The sequence below is a fragment of the Meleagris gallopavo genome, chromosome 2, assembly GCF_905368555.1.
Source record: "Meleagris gallopavo chromosome 2, MGAL_WU_HG_1.1, whole genome shotgun sequence".
Taxonomy (NCBI): domain Eukaryota; kingdom Metazoa; phylum Chordata; class Aves; order Galliformes; family Phasianidae; genus Meleagris; species Meleagris gallopavo.
The window spans coordinates 20419713-20438434 of record NC_139405.1 but is presented as its reverse complement, the minus strand read 5'-3'; the positions used below and the strand labels follow the sequence as shown (position 1 = coordinate 20438434).

General features: G+C 36.1%; 1 protein-coding gene across 3 annotated transcripts in view; it reads left to right on the top strand.

Moving 5' to 3' along the window:
* CENPF (centromere protein F) overlaps positions 1-18722 on the top strand; it is a 36705-nt gene that overhangs the window by 283 nt on the left and 17700 nt on the right. For all 3 annotated transcript variants that reach the window (XM_085219246.1, XM_010706708.4, XM_019612670.2), the window contains exons 2-11: positions 252-456; positions 1819-2015; positions 4580-4695; positions 5241-5332; positions 6584-6854; positions 8264-8466; positions 10094-10219; positions 12817-12945; positions 14476-14598; positions 18252-18387. In XM_085219246.1, the coding sequence (XP_085075372.1) occupies positions 295-456; positions 1819-2015; positions 4580-4695; positions 5241-5332; positions 6584-6854; positions 8264-8466; positions 10094-10219; positions 12817-12945; positions 14476-14598; positions 18252-18387 (1555 nt within the window). In that variant the 5' untranslated portion in view covers positions 252-294. The remainder of the gene's footprint in view (positions 1-251; positions 457-1818; positions 2016-4579; positions 4696-5240; positions 5333-6583; positions 6855-8263; positions 8467-10093; positions 10220-12816; positions 12946-14475; positions 14599-18251; positions 18388-18722) is intronic.

The window sequence follows — 18722 nt, the reverse complement described above, 5'->3', positions numbered from 1 at the left end:
CTCTGAGGAGCAGCACCGCAGAAGTACAACGCGATTGAGTGACATGTTTTTAAACCTCCTTTTAACTGGACAGAAATGTGTTAAAATAGGACCTAATGTTAGAAGCCGGCAGCTAGCTCAGGAAGTTTGCAAGGTCGTAAAATACTTCACTATAACCACTGCTACGTTAAAAGTAGGCATATTAAAAAAGTAAACATGAAAGAGTCAGATAATCCTCTTTAAGTCTAATTGTAGTTGCCTTTGTTTTTCAGGCACTGTTACCACCTGTTTTGTAGAGGGAAAAGCCTGGTCAGTATGAGCTGGGTTGTGGAGGAGTGGAAAGAAGGCCTGTCCCCACGAGTCCTTCAGAAGATCCACGAGCTGGAGAGTCAGGTAGACAAGCTGAAAAAAGAGCGTCAGCAAAGACAGTTCCAGTTAGAGTCTCTGGAGGCAGCTTTGCAAAAGCAGAAACAGAAGGTAATGTGGGTACTGTGGTAACTTCCCTAAAATGCTGTTCTGCAAGCCTGATGTGATTGTGTGAAGCTTTGTTAGCTGAGTGTTGTTAGAAGATGAAAGATTTTTCTGTTCTTCATGCTGACTGACTGGGAAGGTACCATGGGAACGTAAACTGCTTATCTCCGTTGCTTTCTCATAGCTGTTCATCATATCCTGCTCTTTGTTAAGTTTTGATTGTATTTATGCCTCCTATCAGTGTTTGAAATGGTTGTCCAAGTCCAAATGCGTGCTTACTTTGAAGCTTTCTTCCAGGATTTATGTTTAAGAAAACATTACGTTATTATACCTGTTAAAAATCTATGCCTCTTACACGAGAGCAGCACAACTGATGACCTCTTACTGCTTCATATTGTCTCTGTATGCTTATTTGTCTCATTTGTTACTTTAATTTACATGCATCTCAGATTTCTGCTTGTATATCTGTATTTTGGGAATTATTTTTTTTTCTTTAAGGATGAGGTGTTGTTCTCATCTGGCTTTAGGCTGTCAACCCTCTAGCCTAGAAGCTAGGAACTCATAACCTGAATTCTGCAACTGTATCTAAGCTGTATTCAAATGTTGCAAGGCAGAAGTTTGCCTCTTATTCCTGTTTGGCTGATACAATTTTCTAGCAAAACTGAAGCTTAATAGTTTTCCTAGGTTATTGTTATTTATTCCTTCCTGAGTTTCCAGATAGAGTCTCAGCTGATGTGTTCTCTAAATTGGGGGCTGGAGGGGGGGGGAATACTGAAAAGATTGGGTATATTCAAATAGATGTGTTTTAAATGTCAGAAGCAGCAGCAAATACTTAATACTTTTCAGCTGGAGGCAAAGCTGAGAGGAGCTCTGGTGTCCTACTTCCCAGTAGTTACTGCTGAGCAGCAGGTGGCTATAGTTTGACTCAGAGGCTGGAGGAGAAGGAAATCTGCTGTCAGGGCCTATTTCCAACACAAAGCTGCAACACTTTACAATAACAATGCATTTTTTTCTTTAGGTAATAAAAGTATTCTGATTGCTAAGGCTTAGAGGATAGAAAGAGAAATGAGACGATCACTGAAGACTGCGAACTGGTGTAGACCACTATTTAAGAGCTCATGAGTTTTTAATGTGACTATGTCTATTCAGTAAATTGGGTATTAATGTGACTGAGATGAATTTTAAGGATGTATTTTTGTTTAAACCCAAGGATGTCTGGAAAGTATTTCTGTCTGAGGTTTTCAGTGCTGTTATGGTTTGGAATACTGGGAAGAAAAAAACAGCATGTAATCTGTGTAATTATTATTTTAAGTAAAGATGTGAAGATTAGATACTAAGCCTTTTTGAAATGTTCTTTATTCCAACTAGGTTGAAAATGAAAAAAATGAAACTGCAAGTTTAAAGAGAGAGAACCAGAGCTTGATGGAATTGTGTGATAGTCTTGACAAAGCAAAGCAGAAAAACTCACATGACCTTCAAGTGAAAGAATCTCAAGTCAACATTCTGTCAGGGCAGCTGAGTTCCAGCAAAAAGGAAATTGAAAGATTAGAACAAGAACTGAAAAGGTAAAGTGAGAACTTGCTTTGTTTCTCCTAACCTTCAATCAGTTATTTTCTCCTGTTTTTCTCTTTTCATGTGGCTTTTATGGTCTTCCAGTTTCTCTTCATCTTACATGTTCAAATCTTGTGACCAAAATTTCAAAACTTCATCCTGTTGTTATGTATGTATATGTGAGCTGTTATGTAGATCTGTCTGCAGCTTGAAGCAGTGATTGCCTATGGTTTGTCCTTAATTAAGGGGGGGGGGGGGGTTCTGCAACATCTTACAAGGAAAGGAAACATCTGCTTTGCATTAGCAAATGAGTTAGTACAGCTGAGTTACTTTGCAGAAGTATACTTTGCAAACGGCTTGGAGTTGTAAGGAAAGTGCATGGATAACTGAAGATCAAGTCTACTTAAAATTATGACAGCAGGAAGGAGTGAGCATCTCTTGGAGTGGAAGAAGAAATTTCTAAAAGCAGCAGTGCTGTGACCAAACAACCATATCTAGTTAATGAAATAAAGAAGTGATTCCTGCTGCACTATTTACTGAAATAGAGATTTGTGGGAGAGTTAGGCATCTCTGCTCTGTGGAAACATTTTTTTATTTTGTTACAGAGATAACACTGCCTTAGTACTGATAGGTGCTTGTCCAACTGTAGTTGTGGTTTCAGATAATTGTTTTTGTTAGTGCTTTGTCTTCTGTGTTACAGTGAAGTTGATGGAAAAACACCTCAACTTGTAAATGTTATCAGATTTATGGCACAGGGGCTATGTAAGTATGCTGTCTAGAAAGAAATACAGAACATCCTGAGCTGTAGGGTCCCGCAAGGATTAATTCCAAATCCTGGCCTTTGTGTAAGACCAATCAAAATGCAAATCTTGTGTCTGATAGCATTGTCCAAATGTTTCTTGAATTCCAGCAATCTTGGGACTGTGACTACTGCTCTGGGCAGCCTCTGAAGAAAAACCTTTTCTTCAGACCCTATCAGGCTATTTTCTCCTTTCCTGTTTCTGTTACTAGAGAGAAGAGATCAGCACCTGCTCCTGTGCTTCCCTTGTGAGGGAGATGTCAGCTATCTGAAGCCTTCCCTCAGTCTGCTCTTCTCTGGGCTGAATAAATCATGCACATTGCCCTCTAGACCATTCCCCATCTCTGTAGCCTTCCTTTGGATGCTTGCTTGATAGCTTTGCCTTTATAAGGACACAAATATAATGTGGTGCCCAGAACTACACACAGTATCTGAGGAAAGGCTTCACCAAAGCAGACAGTCCTTTCCCTCACCTGGCTGGCAGCATTGGGCCTGGTGCACTGTAGTGTATGATACCTTTTGGCTGCCAGAGCTCACTGCTGACTCATGTTCAACTCAATGTCATTCAGAATCCCCAGATCCCTTTCCATGGGGCTGCTCTCTAGCCTCTTGTTCCCCCCAGTGAAGTTAACATCATCATCTGTTAAACTTTTTCTCATACTAGAGATATGCTCTGTTCTTAAATAAATGAGTATCAATAAAGTTGAGTATCCTGTGCACACAAGAAAGTGTTGTGCTGATAATAGTAATGCAGAATTATTATCTCAGAGAGGGGTAAACCTGCCATGCCAACTTTTGTTTAATGCTTGTCATCATGGCCTGGAGTATGTTTATTTCTCTCAACTGTTGGAAGATGTACTTCTTACTGTCCTTAGAGGCAAATAAAGAAAGAGCTGTTGGAGGCTTCTTTCTGTTTCTCCTTTTGCTTTTTTTTTTCTTCTCTCATTTTTTTTCTCCCTTTTTCCCCATTCTGAGAAAACGAGGGAAACTTGAGGTTTTTCACTGTTGTAAATTACATTCACAAGAAGATTCTAAATTTCAGCAACAATTTATGATATGTAGAAACACCAACCTTACGCCAGGGATTGCTGAGATTCTTTGAAAAAGAATCCAGTGTGGTTGGCAAGGTTGGTATAGCTACACTGATGAAATATAGAACAAATCTGCTGTCAAAGGCTGGCTGTGAGAGGTTACAGCTTAAGGGTACATCTCATCCATTTTGAAAGCTGTGAAGAGACGACTTTATTGGGTTCTTTTATTTCCTTTATGGTTTATGTAGTTGTCTACTGTGGTATTAAAAGTATTATGTACAGCTCAACTGGCTGTCAGTTTTGATTTTGCATTTGGTTCTGTTTTATACTGACTGATTGTGTAACGTTATTTATCACCTCATAGCAACTGATAACCTACTGGGAGAAGAATTCTTAACTTTGTTATAAAACGGAAGGAGAAAATGATTAGGAAGTTGTGGAGTCACTATTATGGACTGCAACCTGAAGCAGGTTGTCTTGTCAACCTGTGCTTGCTAGGCAGGACTGCGATTGCCGTTCCATTACAACAATTACTGTATAACTTATAAACTAGTGATAAAGTTTCCAGGAATGAGCTTCAACTCTTCACGGTCACAAAAATCAGTTCTTGTTCAGAATTGATTTTTAAATTTGGTACTTGAAATAGTATAATTTATTTGTGCATTTCAGGGTCTTAAAAATAGATAACTGACTCCTAGTTTTCTAGTTTCTAAGAGTAATTAACTACTCCTCCTTCTTTCCTAAACAGATACAAATGTGAGCTTGAGAGAAGTCAGCAGTCACTGATTGCAGCAGACTTGTCGTTCAGTGGTACTCCACAGAGAAGTTTTACTGCTCCTTTAACACCAGTTCAAAGTCACAATGGTAAATGGTTTTTTTTTCTTCATACAGCACTGTCAGTTTTCTTGGAAGGTGAGAGAGCTGTTTTAAACATCACATGCGTACTGTCTTGCCTAGTCCATATTACATAGCTTATTGTGAGGGTACCTGGTTCCTAACACCATAAACTCCAATTTTAAAAACTATTAGTGCAGATTGAACTCTTACAGCAAATACTAAACCTTTTAAACACTACACTGATGGGCATGAAATAGTAATGGGAGTATTTATCAACAGACTGCAGTGGTTTTTTGAATGGTTGTTCATAGTGTCGGCTTTTCTTTCATATAGTAAAGAACAAATTTCTTCTCTTTCATCTAGTGTAGGTGCTTCAACTAAAATTGTCAACAGTCATTTGTGTTCTTTATAAGACTGTTTTGACTTAGGCTACTATTGTACATAATAATCTGAACACTTACAACAAAATCTGTGTATTCACATCAAAGCATCACTTATCTTCAAATTAGTGACATTAATAACACCTGTGTATTAAGTAGCATTTTAAAGAACCATTCATCATTTCTTTGTAGATGCTAAGTTTGAAGAATTAGAAGAAAAATATAAGAAAGAAGTACAAGAAAGAAAGAAGCTAGAGTTAGAACTGAGAACCATCCAGGCTAAGGTAAGTATGTTTTGAAAAGGGCGTGTGTGATATCTAAGACAGTTACTACTGATTAAACTTGGAAGAGTGGAATACATTTCTCATCACTTAAAAAATAATTAGAATATATATTTCTTAAAAAAGCTAATTATTACCATGTAAAAGTAATCTAAAGCCAGCATAATTGAATAGCAAAACAATGAATGTTAAAATGGAGAGCACATCCTTCAAAATCAATGAAGCATAGACAGTGAAGCACAAGTGAAAATGGTGCTACTTTGGGCATCTTAAATGTGTTAGGATAATAAAATAGTCTTGAAAAGATTACAAGAAATAACTTACCCAGCAAACAAAAATCAGTATAGTTTTTAATGTCTGAGAAGCAGGAAGTATTTTAGAGGATCTCTAAGCCAGTAAATGACTAAGACGTAAAAGCCCTCAAAAATGAAGCAAATATATAGTTTTTACTAGATTGTAAATCTAAAGGCTTAAAAAGCTTCCTATGTTAAAGTTGTTCTTTGTGGCAGCTGTGAATCTCTAGTATAATCTTAAATTGAGGTCAGAACAAGTCTTAAAAGCAATTGATAAAAAGAATAGTGCTATAATGATAATCAGATACAGATAGTATTTCTCCAGCGAAGTGATCACAGCACCAGGCTATTGGAAATCAAGAAGTGTTTGGACAGTGCTCTTAGACATGAGGTTTGAATGTTGGGCAGTCCTGTGTGGAGCCCTGAGTTGGATTTGATAATTGTTGTGGGCCCATTCCAACTTGGGTTATTCTATGATTCTAACATACGCCACTGAATTCATAGGGCACTCCAAAGTGAACTGGCTGAATCACTGTGATGACACCTAAATTCAGTCTCCTATTGTCACTAAAAAGTGAAAATATATGGCTTATTGTGGTGGCTATGTTGAAAAACAGTGCTTTGTGGCTGAGAAGTTGTTCTATCAAACACTGTTATTGTGCTCTTAACTGCTGTAGCTTCTGTAGAGATAAATAGGAGGCATTACTTTCAGAATGACCTAATTGGTCTCCTTGTTTTGGAGATGCAGATCTGTTGATAAGTACTTGGTATGCTTCAATTACAGTAATTTAATTTATGTAGTATAAAAAGTGGTGATATCAATGAGTAATTTGCACTGATACATGATGTGTTGTCACAACAATGTGAAATGATCACAACCTATTATCTAGTTATTAATAAGTGAATTATTTTTTTATATGTTGCTATATGAATTTAGGGTTTTTTTTTTTCTTGGTCACAGAAAATAAATCAGCCTTATATTCAACAAAGCTCTTTGAGTCACAGGGAGATCGCTCGACATCAGGCTTCTTCATCTGTGTTTTCATGGCAACAAGAAAAAACACCATCTAGAAATCAAGAAACCCCTGCAAAAAGAACTTCTTCAACACCCTATTTTCCATGGGAAAAAGAAGCCAATTCGAGTATAACATCAGAGAAGAGCAAGTTTGACAACAGTTTTTCTGAGGATTGTAACTCTTCGCTCATCATCCAGCTAAGAGCCCAGAACCAAGGTATCTAATATATTTCTTTAAAACTCAGAGGCTCTTGGTTTCATGCCACTTCATGCCATGTGGATAGAAGGGAGTTATCGGAATTGGTCTTTTACTGAGGGAAAGGTACCTGTTGTTTCCTTTGGCAACTAGCCCAGCTGGCTACTTGTGTGTGTATTCACAAAGACCAGCCATATGAGATTATCCAGGAGAGATTTTGGGGTGAGCAGAGGACATCACATAAAAATTAAAGGAGGATAGCCTTCTCCAATGATTCCGTTGCTTTTGGAACAATTCTCTTAGAATTTAATTTCAGGATTTCAGGATTTAATTACAACTCACTGTTGAATTTGATCATATGGTTTCCTTCATTTTTACGATTGAGTTTTATGGCTGAGCAGTATCTGCATTTAAAAATTCACTGATTAAACATTCTTAATACATAACTAAATTTGTCTGTGAAGAACACTACGGGAAACTCAGGACAGAGTGATACCAGAAATCCAAAGGAAAAGTTAAGCATGATCTTACTTTATGCATGTTGAAATGAAGAAAGACTTTTTTTCAGATGTCTGATCTCTTCTGGTGATCAGATATTTGCTTGATTATGGTAGTAAATAGCAGACTTAAATCTGCTATTTGGACTACAAGTGTTTCTTGTAGTTTTTTTTTTTTTTTTTTCAACCAGTTTCTGTATTTTCTGTTTATTTAATTGCCTACAGATGAAGTTTCAGCCTGGGCTATACTTTCCAGTTTAGAAGCCTTAAAAATTTAGCATCAGGAGAACAGGTCTTTAAAAAAAAAAAAAAAAGAGAGAAAATATACGTATAGCCACTTAGTAATTCTTAATGACAGTTCTGTAACTGACTAATGCTTTCTATCACAAAATTGTTGTGATTTTGGAAGACACACTCTTGCTGATTTATACTATGACAGGATCACTTGATTTTACTTTGTATATGTATAGCTTTAGAGACAAGAAAAATATTAAGTAGTAAAATACTCTATTTGCAAATGCTCAGTAATTGAAAAGTCTCTTTGCTTCAAAGGCTCACAGTTGTCCCAAGCAAATGTTTGTAGTGGGTGCCTTTCCTTTAAAAATAAACAGAATTGAACTGAAAGTATTTATCCAGAGATATGTTTCTGTATTTCTAAAAACAAAGAAGGAAAAACCAATAGCAAAAGAACAAATAATCTTTTGCCTTTGCAGCATTTTGGCCTGACTTTTTCTTTACTCTCCTATGTCACAAAGTGGAACTTGTCAATTTAGTCAACTATCCTATTCCTATGTTCTGCTTGCTGAACATTTTGCAGTGTCTGTTTTCGTCAGGCATTAGATTGTTATCAGACATTCTCAATATTTCAGAATTTATAGACCCTTGGAAGTCATGGAAGAAGTATCCTTAATCTTGACTGTTTTTAAAATTCAGAGCTAAATTCCAATGTCAAAGACCTAGAACAACAACTGCAAGCTCTAGAAAAGGAGAAGAAATCCCATATGAATAAGCATCAAGAGATTGAACTTCAGCTGGATAGAGCAAAGCTGGAATTAACAGAGAAGAATAAAGTCTTGAACAAAACAAGAGATAAACTGACTCAGATGAAGACACAATTTGATCAGGCTACCGCACAGGTGAGATATTGCATCACACATCTGAGTGTCCTTAAAGTTCAATCCCAGTATTAATGTGTGTCACCTTTCAGCTGTTTTGTAAGCTGTTTGTAAGAATCAAGATACCCTGACAACTTTCTTGAGCATTTGCTGAGGATCCAGTTTTGACAAGAAAATGCTAGTTTACATATTACCTATAAGTACTCATAAGTAGATATAACTGACTATTCATAAGCTGATGTCCATTTTCTGAAAGGTTCTTACTCTACTTGAAGAAATACTTTCCATTCTTTACTTGTAGCCTTCAGGCAAGTTTGGCTGGAATACTAAAAAATATTTTTAGATTAAATTGCGTAGAGCAACAATGACATCTGGTGGCAAGTTCTAACCGTGAAGCGTCTGTCATACAACTTTGGCTGAAAATCAGTATGGCTGCCTAAACTACAGTGTGTTGTGATGGCATAGTCTTTGCGTTTTAAACGACTTGTGTGAACTAAAATATGGGTTAAAATGTCATGCAAGATGATGTTGAGAAAATATGTAATCTTAAAATGTGTTTTCATGACCTAATCCTAAGCAATTTACATTCATAGGCATACTAAGTAAAGTTTTTTAAAAAACCAACAGCGTAGTACAACTTGGTGAATTTCTTTAGTCAATAATTTTATTTAAATATAAAATATGTAAAAGCAAAATCATTCAGAGTTTTGCAGATAATCATGCAAAATAGAGAATAATTCTTAAAAATCTTGGATTTTAAACTGTAGAAGCTAACCAGTATGAAGTTTTCTTCTTACTGATTGAGTTGCAGTACCTTCCTGAAGTCTCTTTTTGTAGCATTTGACAAATAGGAAAATAGGGCAGAAGTCATAATTATTTGAATCTATGATTTGATGTCAGATACAGCGTGATTCTGTAGGCTGTCAAGTAAACTGTAGATAGTTCTGGGGCAAAGGACTGCTATAATAGAATGATCTTTAATAAATTACTGTCTTTATCCTCAAACTTCATATCAAAGATGTGTTTTTTTCTGAAGGTGATTTTATTGTGAGAAGATATATATATATTCTCTCCTATTTTTTTCCACTGATATATATTATCATTTTCAAGAAATATGTATATGCATACATACATATTATCACCAACATAAGCAAGTATGTGTTTAGTACCTTGGATTATTAAGAACTTCTGATACCATGCAGAGTTACACTGTAGTTTATTTGGATGACAGAACAATTGTGTTAAGTGAAATTAGACTTTTTACATGAATGGAGATGATCTAAAATAAAACTTGTACTTTTAATGCTTGGTGTATAATCAGTGAATATACAGATGTTATAATTAAGAAGTGTACGAAAAAGTTACGCTAAACAGGTTATCATGCTAAAGAAGAATGAATGGAAAGCTTACCCTTGTCCTGGGCTTACTCCAGGAGGAGCAATCTCCAAAAAGAGACCCTTTCTTAGTGGCAGTCAGCTCTTAAATGGGGTCTTGGAGAGGTGCAGCCAGGCTCCACCCCTTCTGGTAGCACAGGTGAATTGCCTTCACCTGTGCTCCCAGGGCTGACTCATTGCTTGTCTCAGGTGGTCAATCAGAGGTTCAGGCCATGATTCAGCAGTTCCCATACACTCAGACTTGATTATTTTAGGTCCAAGCAATGGAGCAAAAGATGAAAAGATTGTCGGAAGAACTGAATTGTCAAAGACAAAATGCTGAGAGTGCTCGTCAGTCCTTGGAACAGAAATTAAAAGCAAAGGAAAAGGAATACCAAGAGGTAAGACAAGAAGAACTTTTCTAACTTTTGACTTGCTGAGGAGATGAAATCACATGGCCTGTTTTGTTTTGTTTTGTTTTGTTTTTTTGTAACTACTTTCCGGTTAACTGCAATCACTCTTAATAGGTAAAAGTCTCAAAGGTAATTGGAAAAACTGAGAACACATCCCTGCAGAGAGGAAGGGCTGCCACAGAGATGCAAAATTATTTATTAGTGTTTATTAGGTATTAGTCTGTTTGAGAGGTATGATTGAAATGCAAATATGCAAGAAATTAGGTTATATTGACCACAAACTTGCTATATATGTGACTTCAAATGTAATAACCCAGTTATTTGTTTGGAATCTTAGTTAACTTTTCCTGTGTCTCACAATGACAAAAAAATTTCTTTAGGATTGTTTCTCTCTTCTAATCTTGTTTCATGCTCAGAAGATGGTAAAATTCAAGATTAGCATATCTGTCCTTAGCTTTCTCTTTTTTGACAGTTAATGCAGAGAAGAAAAAATCTAGTGGTATCCCAGGGAAATTAGTGAAGTTTGTTTAGATGTTTGTTTAGTTGAACGCTGATTCAGATGAGATCTAAACTTAATCAGCGCTGGAAAATCCAAAAGATGACTCAGATTCCGTAGTGATGATGACACTTTGGATAGGTATTTTTAGTTTTCTTTAGGGACTGGGAAGGAGGCTGTCCTGAGGACAATTGCTGTTGTGTCAAATGTTTGTCCTGAAAGTTTTTCTCAGAGGTAATCCTTAGGAAGACTAAATCACTGGTAGCAGTTCTGCTGGAGTGGCTGATGAACGATATTGCTAAAGATGCTGGAGTGAAAAAACAGTTTCACAAAATCTTACCTAGGATCTCAAAGACAAACAGAACCTTGTCTAGAAGAGGTTATAAGAATTGATCTTTGAATAATTGTTGAATAGAAAATATTGGAAATTCTCATCTGTATATTTTACTTGGTTGGGATTTTTTCATTCTGTGAAAGCTAAATTCCGGTCCTACTAAATTCTGTCCTATAAAAGCTCGCTTGTAGGCTTCTTATTCCATTTCAGTTTCTACAAGGCAGGTGAGTTTTCAATATGTGTTTGATTAACTTCCATAATGGCAAATGCCTGGGGCTTCTAAAGGCTGCTTCTTAGCTGGTAACATAACCTGGTTTCAGAGTTGGACTTGCATCGGTACATAATTTCAAATGTTTTCTGTTAATTTTCGTTGGAAAGCTTACTTCCAGTTTCCAAACTGAAAAGATGGAATTTATCATTTGAAATTTAGATGTCCATCTAAGCTAATTATAGCTATAGCCTTTGCTTTACCTTGTGTTATCAGAGGCACCTCCAGAAGGCAGGTTATTCCTGCAGCTTAGATGCAGATGTCTTCACAGTTTATCTGAATTTTTGCTGAGAATGAAAGAGAGCCTCCCCTGTAAGCTTAGAGGTATGTAGCTAACTTTTGGGCAGCTAAAAGTAAAGGAACTACTTTTTTGTTGTTTTGAGTATTCGTCTAAAAAAGGTTTTTTGCAGTTTCTCTTTTGTACTCTTACTGTTTAAAAGGCAAGATCTCTTCAGTCCCTCAGCTTTAGAAATAATTATTGTATTGGTATGGAGTGTAATGAAGAGATTAATTCAATGTCTTTAATAAGTTCACTAAGGTCCAAAGGGCTTCCTTGCATGCACTCAAGAAGTGCTTCTGGCCAGAGGTTTGCAGAAGAGCTCTTTAGATCTAATGTGTACTCTATTCAGTGTTAGTAACTAGCATTAGCTTAAGTGACATTGAGCTGTTGTCACATCTTTTCCCTCCAAATTACACAGTGCTTCTGTCACCTTCTTGTGTGGGAATATAATTACAGGTTTATCTACATCAGGTTCTACGCAGAAGACTGGTGTGTAACAAATGCATATTTTTAACAAAGCTTAGCAAAGATTGATGCTGCACTTTATACAGAATTACAACTGTAATAGCCAAAGGCATAAGGACAGACCAAATGGAAATTGCAATCATGATTGTTTTTCTTAATTGATGCCTATTTCTTGTGTTGTAAGAACCACATGAAATGTATTGTTCTTCTGCAGGTTTCACAAAGTCTGTTTTATGCTATTTTCACAAAAGACTGTCTTTGTTAGTCTCCTGTTGATTAGTCCCATGCTGATTATTATTTTATAAATAACTATGAATTTCCCCGGGGGGGAAAACATCACACCTACAGTGTGGTATTTAAGTAATGGTAAAGAAGAGTTGATTTTGTCCACTTGTAGCATAAAGTGAATCTTATTTGAAACACATCTTTAACATAACAAATTTTAATACTTACTTTCACTAGATCTAGGTACTTCCCCCCCCCCTTTTCATGATATGACTGTTGCTCATATCATGAAGTTTTTCAGTAGATGGCACAAACTGAATTAGAACCACGCTTGTCCACATGAAACTTGCAGCACACACCAAAGTTATATTTAAATTATTTATTGTGTAAGAGGAGTGTTTCTGAGCTGGCAGTATCCGCATATCAGTATCCCTTTGTTATAGCTCCAGTAACAAAAATAGAGACTTGTTGCTGTTTTATGTACTTATTTCTTTGCTAATCTACCACTGTCTTCTAGGAACTCTCTTGTCAGCAACGTTCCTTGCAAAAGCTGGATCAGCAGAACAATGATGTAAGAAACAAACTGAATCAGGAGCTACAGCAAGCCAAAAATGACTTCAATGCTCTGCAGGCAGAATTCGACAAAGTAGGTTTTTATATTAAAAACTTCTACTACTGCTAAAATTTAGTAGTCTTGACAATACTGCACAAAGTAAATAATAATAATCAATGTGGGGATTTACATTAATATTTTGTGCAGTTTGTATTAGCTGCTTTGTATTTACCGTTTCTCACTGCAATGCTACATATTTAAATGTGAATTACGGAATTCAAAAGGTTTGGGCTTAGTCCACTTTTCACAGGGAAGGAGAGCAGTGCCATTAAAATAAGTCTGTTGAATGAGACAAGAATAACTGTGGCTGTTCACAAGAGGCACCTTGTACAAGAAACCATAGAGGTGCAGCCTGATGGTAGAGCTAAGCTGATCTACGGGTAGTCAATCAACTGACTCTTGGAAATGCAGCTGTATTTCATATACTCTTGGTCATGCACTCCTGTTACTTTCTTTATAGCAGCACCTGCACACGTTTGAACCTGCAGAGAACTGATAATAGATCTAAAAAAGCGAAGAAAACAGAAAGTACGTGTGTACATGGGCATAAGAGTTTTCCATCAATTTGACTGAACTGAGTCCCCCCAAAATCCAGATTATTGTCAGGGCTTGTGTGAGGGGCGCTTTGAATGTTAGGGAGATCTTCCCCAGTTTTGGCAGCAAGTAGCCATTAGGTCATATTAGTTATGATGGAGCCACAATTTTAAGGAATTATAGTGCAGCAGAAGCCTAGAAGACTAAAAACCTTACGTATTTAAGGGTCAGAATGCTTTTGGTAGCAGCTATGAAGCAGCAAAGCTAGCTGAATTAGTAAGAAAAAAAAAAAAAAGTTAAGTCTGAAAGTTGTGTTGAGAAGACCCATTAGCAGGGAGACTGAACTAAGACAATGTTTCTGGAAGTGAATACATTGTTAAATGTTTTCAGTGTAGGTTTTTAATATACATTTTTCTTGAGCGTATGCTACTAAAGAAATTGGTTTCATATTGAAAAACAGGTACTTTATAGTTCTTTCTACAAGAAAGCTGATTTATTATCCCAAGAGCTCAGAATTATTATATTATAAATATTACTATATATTTTTCTTGCTTTCTTGTTTTGACTTGTTAATCATATTTCCTTTGTATTTCCTTTCTTTTAAATCTGGAGCATTATAGGACTATTTTGAAAGAGGGAAGGCCTGTTCGGTTTCTCTAGAACACTGTCCATGCAGCGAGACGTGCAGTTGTGGTGCTTAATTTCTGATTTCTATAGCTTAGCAAAAAGGCTGTTATGCCTTCAATCTCATTTATATCCTATAGTCATATCAGCTACATTGTGGTGATTTATCTGCTAATTGAATGTATTCATTTGTCTCAGAAAATCTGTATTTATTTTAGAGATATGCCACCTTTCTGGAGGTAAGGGGGCAGAAAGGCAATAAGAAGTTGTTTTCTAAACCACAATGCAGCAACTTTAGGTCCAAGGTGGAATAAAGTAATGTAGTTTTCTTTTTCTTTGTAAAAGAATTTAAAGTTTATGCATGGGAGTTTTAAAGGAAAAAGTAAATTTTCAGTATTCTTGCAGGTAATGGCAGTGAAACAACGCTTGGAACATGATACCAGTGATCTTACCCAGAAGCTGTGCAGAGCAGAACAGGCTTTGTTAGCAGCCCAGGCTAAGGAAACAGATCTCACGAGAACCTTTGAGGTAACCAATACAGAGGAGTAACAGAGTTATTATCATAAATTACTCATCTGTAAACGTTAGGACTGTCTATAAAGTATCTTTAGACACTTCTTATGAATTATTTTAATAACACAAATTAGGTCTTCACTAGGTTTACGTACACTAATTCAGCCTGTGCAATTAGCTGGTGGACTCTGGGATACAATATTAGAATTCTATTCAACACTCTTCAAGTTCACATTAGACTTCTTTTACCAAATGTGGGCTTTTGTTTTAAAATATGTATTTTTATTTCAGGACTAAAAGCAGGAATAAGTGTTTGTTTGACTTTAGAAGTACATTCTACAACCATTAGTGCATACTACTGGGCTTTAAAATCATATGCAAATGCTCAGTAGGTTGTCTTGAAACAACTGCATTTTTCTAAAAGGAAACAGAATCCAAGATGTTTACACCACTCTAAACACTTTCCTCAAAATGAAGATAAATTCAGAAAGATCTTTATCTTTTAACATGCAACCTCATATTCATAGGGGCAGAAATCTTTTCCTGTCTTATCTGCCTTTGTCTTTTCAGTTCCACTGTTTTGCTTATGTAGCAGAGAATCTACCGTAAAAACTTATTACAGGTGTGCTATGTGAACCACAGGCGATGGAATTCTTGTTTTCTGCTTCCAGTTAAAGGGAAGAAAGCCTATGGAATCTATGAAAGAAACCTATGGAATCTATATCAAAGATTTGTTTTATTTAAATAATTTCATCTGGCTCATTGCCTGTTGTTATGAGCAGATATAAAATCTGATATAATTTCTGCCAAAAATTCTGTGAACAAATTTGAAGTAACATAGGTGGTTTTTTTCCCCACTAGCGCTAACACTGATACAGCTTTAGTATATTGTGAAACTTTGGTTTAGGTACATTCATGCTGGTAGATTACAATGTCTGGAAATGTTCCCAGTTATTGGAATGTGGCTATTTAAGCTGTTAATTGTTAGAACATTATTTCACATGGCTTTGGCCCAGCTGACTAGCACTCTTGTACAATTCCCAGGCACAGTTTGAGAGTTCACATGAGCCAAGGGCCATTCCCAGCAAACAGTTTGGTTACAGACACCTGCTTTGGAAGATACAAGCTTTTAATGGTACAGATATGGACTGTCCCATGTCACTTGGCCTCAGTGCTGGATAGTCCTCCTTGGCACATGTTTATTTAGCAAATAAACGTAACCAGTGCCTTCTAGTGGAAATGCTGATCAAAAACACTTTTGTTCTTCCCATGTATAACAAAAGAGAAAAGCCTCTGGGAAGCTTCTGCACAATCTCAGTGTAATCTTTCATATTGAAAAATGAATGGGGAAAAAAGAGAAATCATGTATAGCAAATATTACATGCCTTTTCCTGTTTTGAAATTATAAAGTGAGGCTTGATACAGGACACTTGTTTGGTGTTTTTTTCCTTTGGGATCCTGCTGACAGAGAATATCTTAATTTGTGGAGATACTCTCTCTACTGCAAATTCTTGGTAGTGCTGGTTTTTATCTACTGATCTTTTATCCATCCTATTGGTCTGTAGCTGCTTTTCTTTGTATTTGTTTGTCTTGGCCAGACAATTAAACAGCTGGTGACAGTGATATTGTTTTAGAATGTGAGTGATACATTTATAAAGAATCTGAATCTTGGGATGTAGTAGTACTTGAAGAGATCAGTAATGCTGGAGTTTTCTCTCTGTCTTGACTTGCATATGATATTATCGTGTATGTTGCAAACCTTAAGACCTGGCTTGTCATCATCAATCATAAATAAGTGTAATCCAAAAAAAAAAAAACCCAAAATCATCAAATTGTTTTGAAGTCCTGGAGGTTTTGTTGACTGTAGATTTTGTTTATAGCAGTAGGAAATGAGAATGAGTTTGCGATGTCTTTAGATTTGCTGCAGAGAGAGGAATAGAATCTTGCAGTAATGTTCTAGCTTCTTATTGGGGAATACCATTGTTTTGCGGTGGTTAATCTACTGCTGTATTCACTCCTTACTGTGTAAGACTGACATTTCAAAATATTGCAAAATAGATGCACTTGTGAGACAGACTAGATATGTTTAGTTTAAGGACCGGTAAGCTTTGCAATCTTGGTATTTCTGTGATGTAGCAGTTATGGCATATTAAGATATAGCTTACATTTTGATGATGCTAGCAAACCCGTGGCTGTTAATGGAAAAAATTGATCAGTCTGTCCCTGTACTGCTCAGTCTGCCCACTGAAGACTTTCTCCCGATCAGTAGTACTATATGCATATTTTCTGGAGCTCAGTTTAGTTCTTTGATTTTATTTATTTTTTTTCTCAAGTCATGGTTGCAGAATGGATACATTGAGTAAAACATCATAGAGGTAGAGTCATTAACTGGATCAAAGCCAAATTGATTTTATTTCTTATAGCTTTAGAAAATGCAAATGGAAAGTTGTTATCATATGCTTTGATAAATTGTGGCTTCCTGGGCTTTGCTGAATGCTGTTAATTGGAAATGTTTTGCACTGAATCAAAATAATGGGACTTCTCAGCTGTTTTAATTTCTTAAACTTATCTGTTCTTTTGTAAATAGATCACTCCAGGTTTTCTAATGAACAGGCATGTTTAGTTCTTGTACTTGTATTTTCATGCAGCACTTGGAATGCAGGACGTTTTGGCACTTGTAACTTGAGGAATTATTGTTGGGATAACTAGAAAACTTTGTTCCTTGAAAATTTTGTGACTTTTTTTTTTAAACTCTGAGTAGGGAGGGCTATGAGTAGAAAGAAAGTTAACTGTTTATGACAGTGACAATTTTAATCGTGTTCTAAGGGTGATTTATTTATGTTGCTTCAAAAACAAGCCTGCCATGCCAGCAAGCATTTAATATTTTTCATCCAGACGTTTCTGTTTCTTGAGCTTGGCTTTTGAGAATTGCTGTCCATCTGCTAGTAGTAAATGGATGAATAATAGACGACCTGTTTCCAATTGGACCATGCCAGTGCCATGCCATCTGTTGTCCAGCAGTACAGGAGTTTGGAGAAAAAGGATTCATTTTCCTACAAGAACTTTTGTTTCATTTCCCACATGCAATGGCACTGTACAGTTGATTTTATATATATATAATTAAACTCAATTTATTTGGAAGAAAGTACTCCTAATGGCAAAACAACCCTCTGAAAGTGTAAGCACTTCTAAATATGTTCTGTCTTAAATGTGAGCTTTGTTGCTATGGTGATTTTTTTTTTTTTTTTTTGGTTTAATGAGAAGTTGTCTCTATATGAGATAAGTGAAATTTAATCTGCAATTTTCTTTTTGATTTTGATGCCATTTTAGGGGGTTTGTTTCCTTTGTTTCTTCAGGTAGAGCAGCCTTACTTAATCAACTCTGATTTTGTAGGATATGTTCTAGACTGTCTGCTTGAGCAGTTATGTGAAGCTGTTTGATGTATGTAAACAATGGGTACCTAACGATGTCAACTGGCAGCATCCCTGAGAGACTGTCAACTAGTTAAGCTCTCATTCAATAAATGTTCTAAGGCAGCTCTTAGGAACCCAAGTCCAGCTGCCCGGAGAGGACTTAGTGGAATAGTTTCCTTCTGACTCAAATGAATAAAGTTCTTTGAACTTCTTAAAAAAGTATATGAAATGTATTCGTTCTTGATATTGTTTTAGGAAGTGAAGAAGGAGAAAAACCTTCTAGATGCACAGTATGAAAAAAAACTACGAGAAATCCACCAGCTTGAAGAAGAACTAGGAGCAGTCAAGCAATCTCTAAAGCAGAGCCAGAATTTTGCAGAAGAGATGAAAAGTGAGTTATGTTTTTAAATTTGCATGTCCCTTATTACTTTCTTAACAATGCATGTTTTTTGCAATACTGTAAGTTTGATTGTGAATTAAGAAAAAAGAATTCTACCATGGGATATGATTATGATGATATTCTTAACCTTGACCAATGTGAAAATGAATTCTTTGTCTAAACATATGCAATTTCTGAGGAAATGTAACTTTGAAAGTAACTAAAGCACACTGACCTTAGCAGCAAAATCAATTGCATAGAATATGTTTAAACCAGGAAACTTCTATTTTCTTATTATGCATTTGAATTCTTTAAGGAAAAAAAAAAAAGAGGAAAACATTATGTAA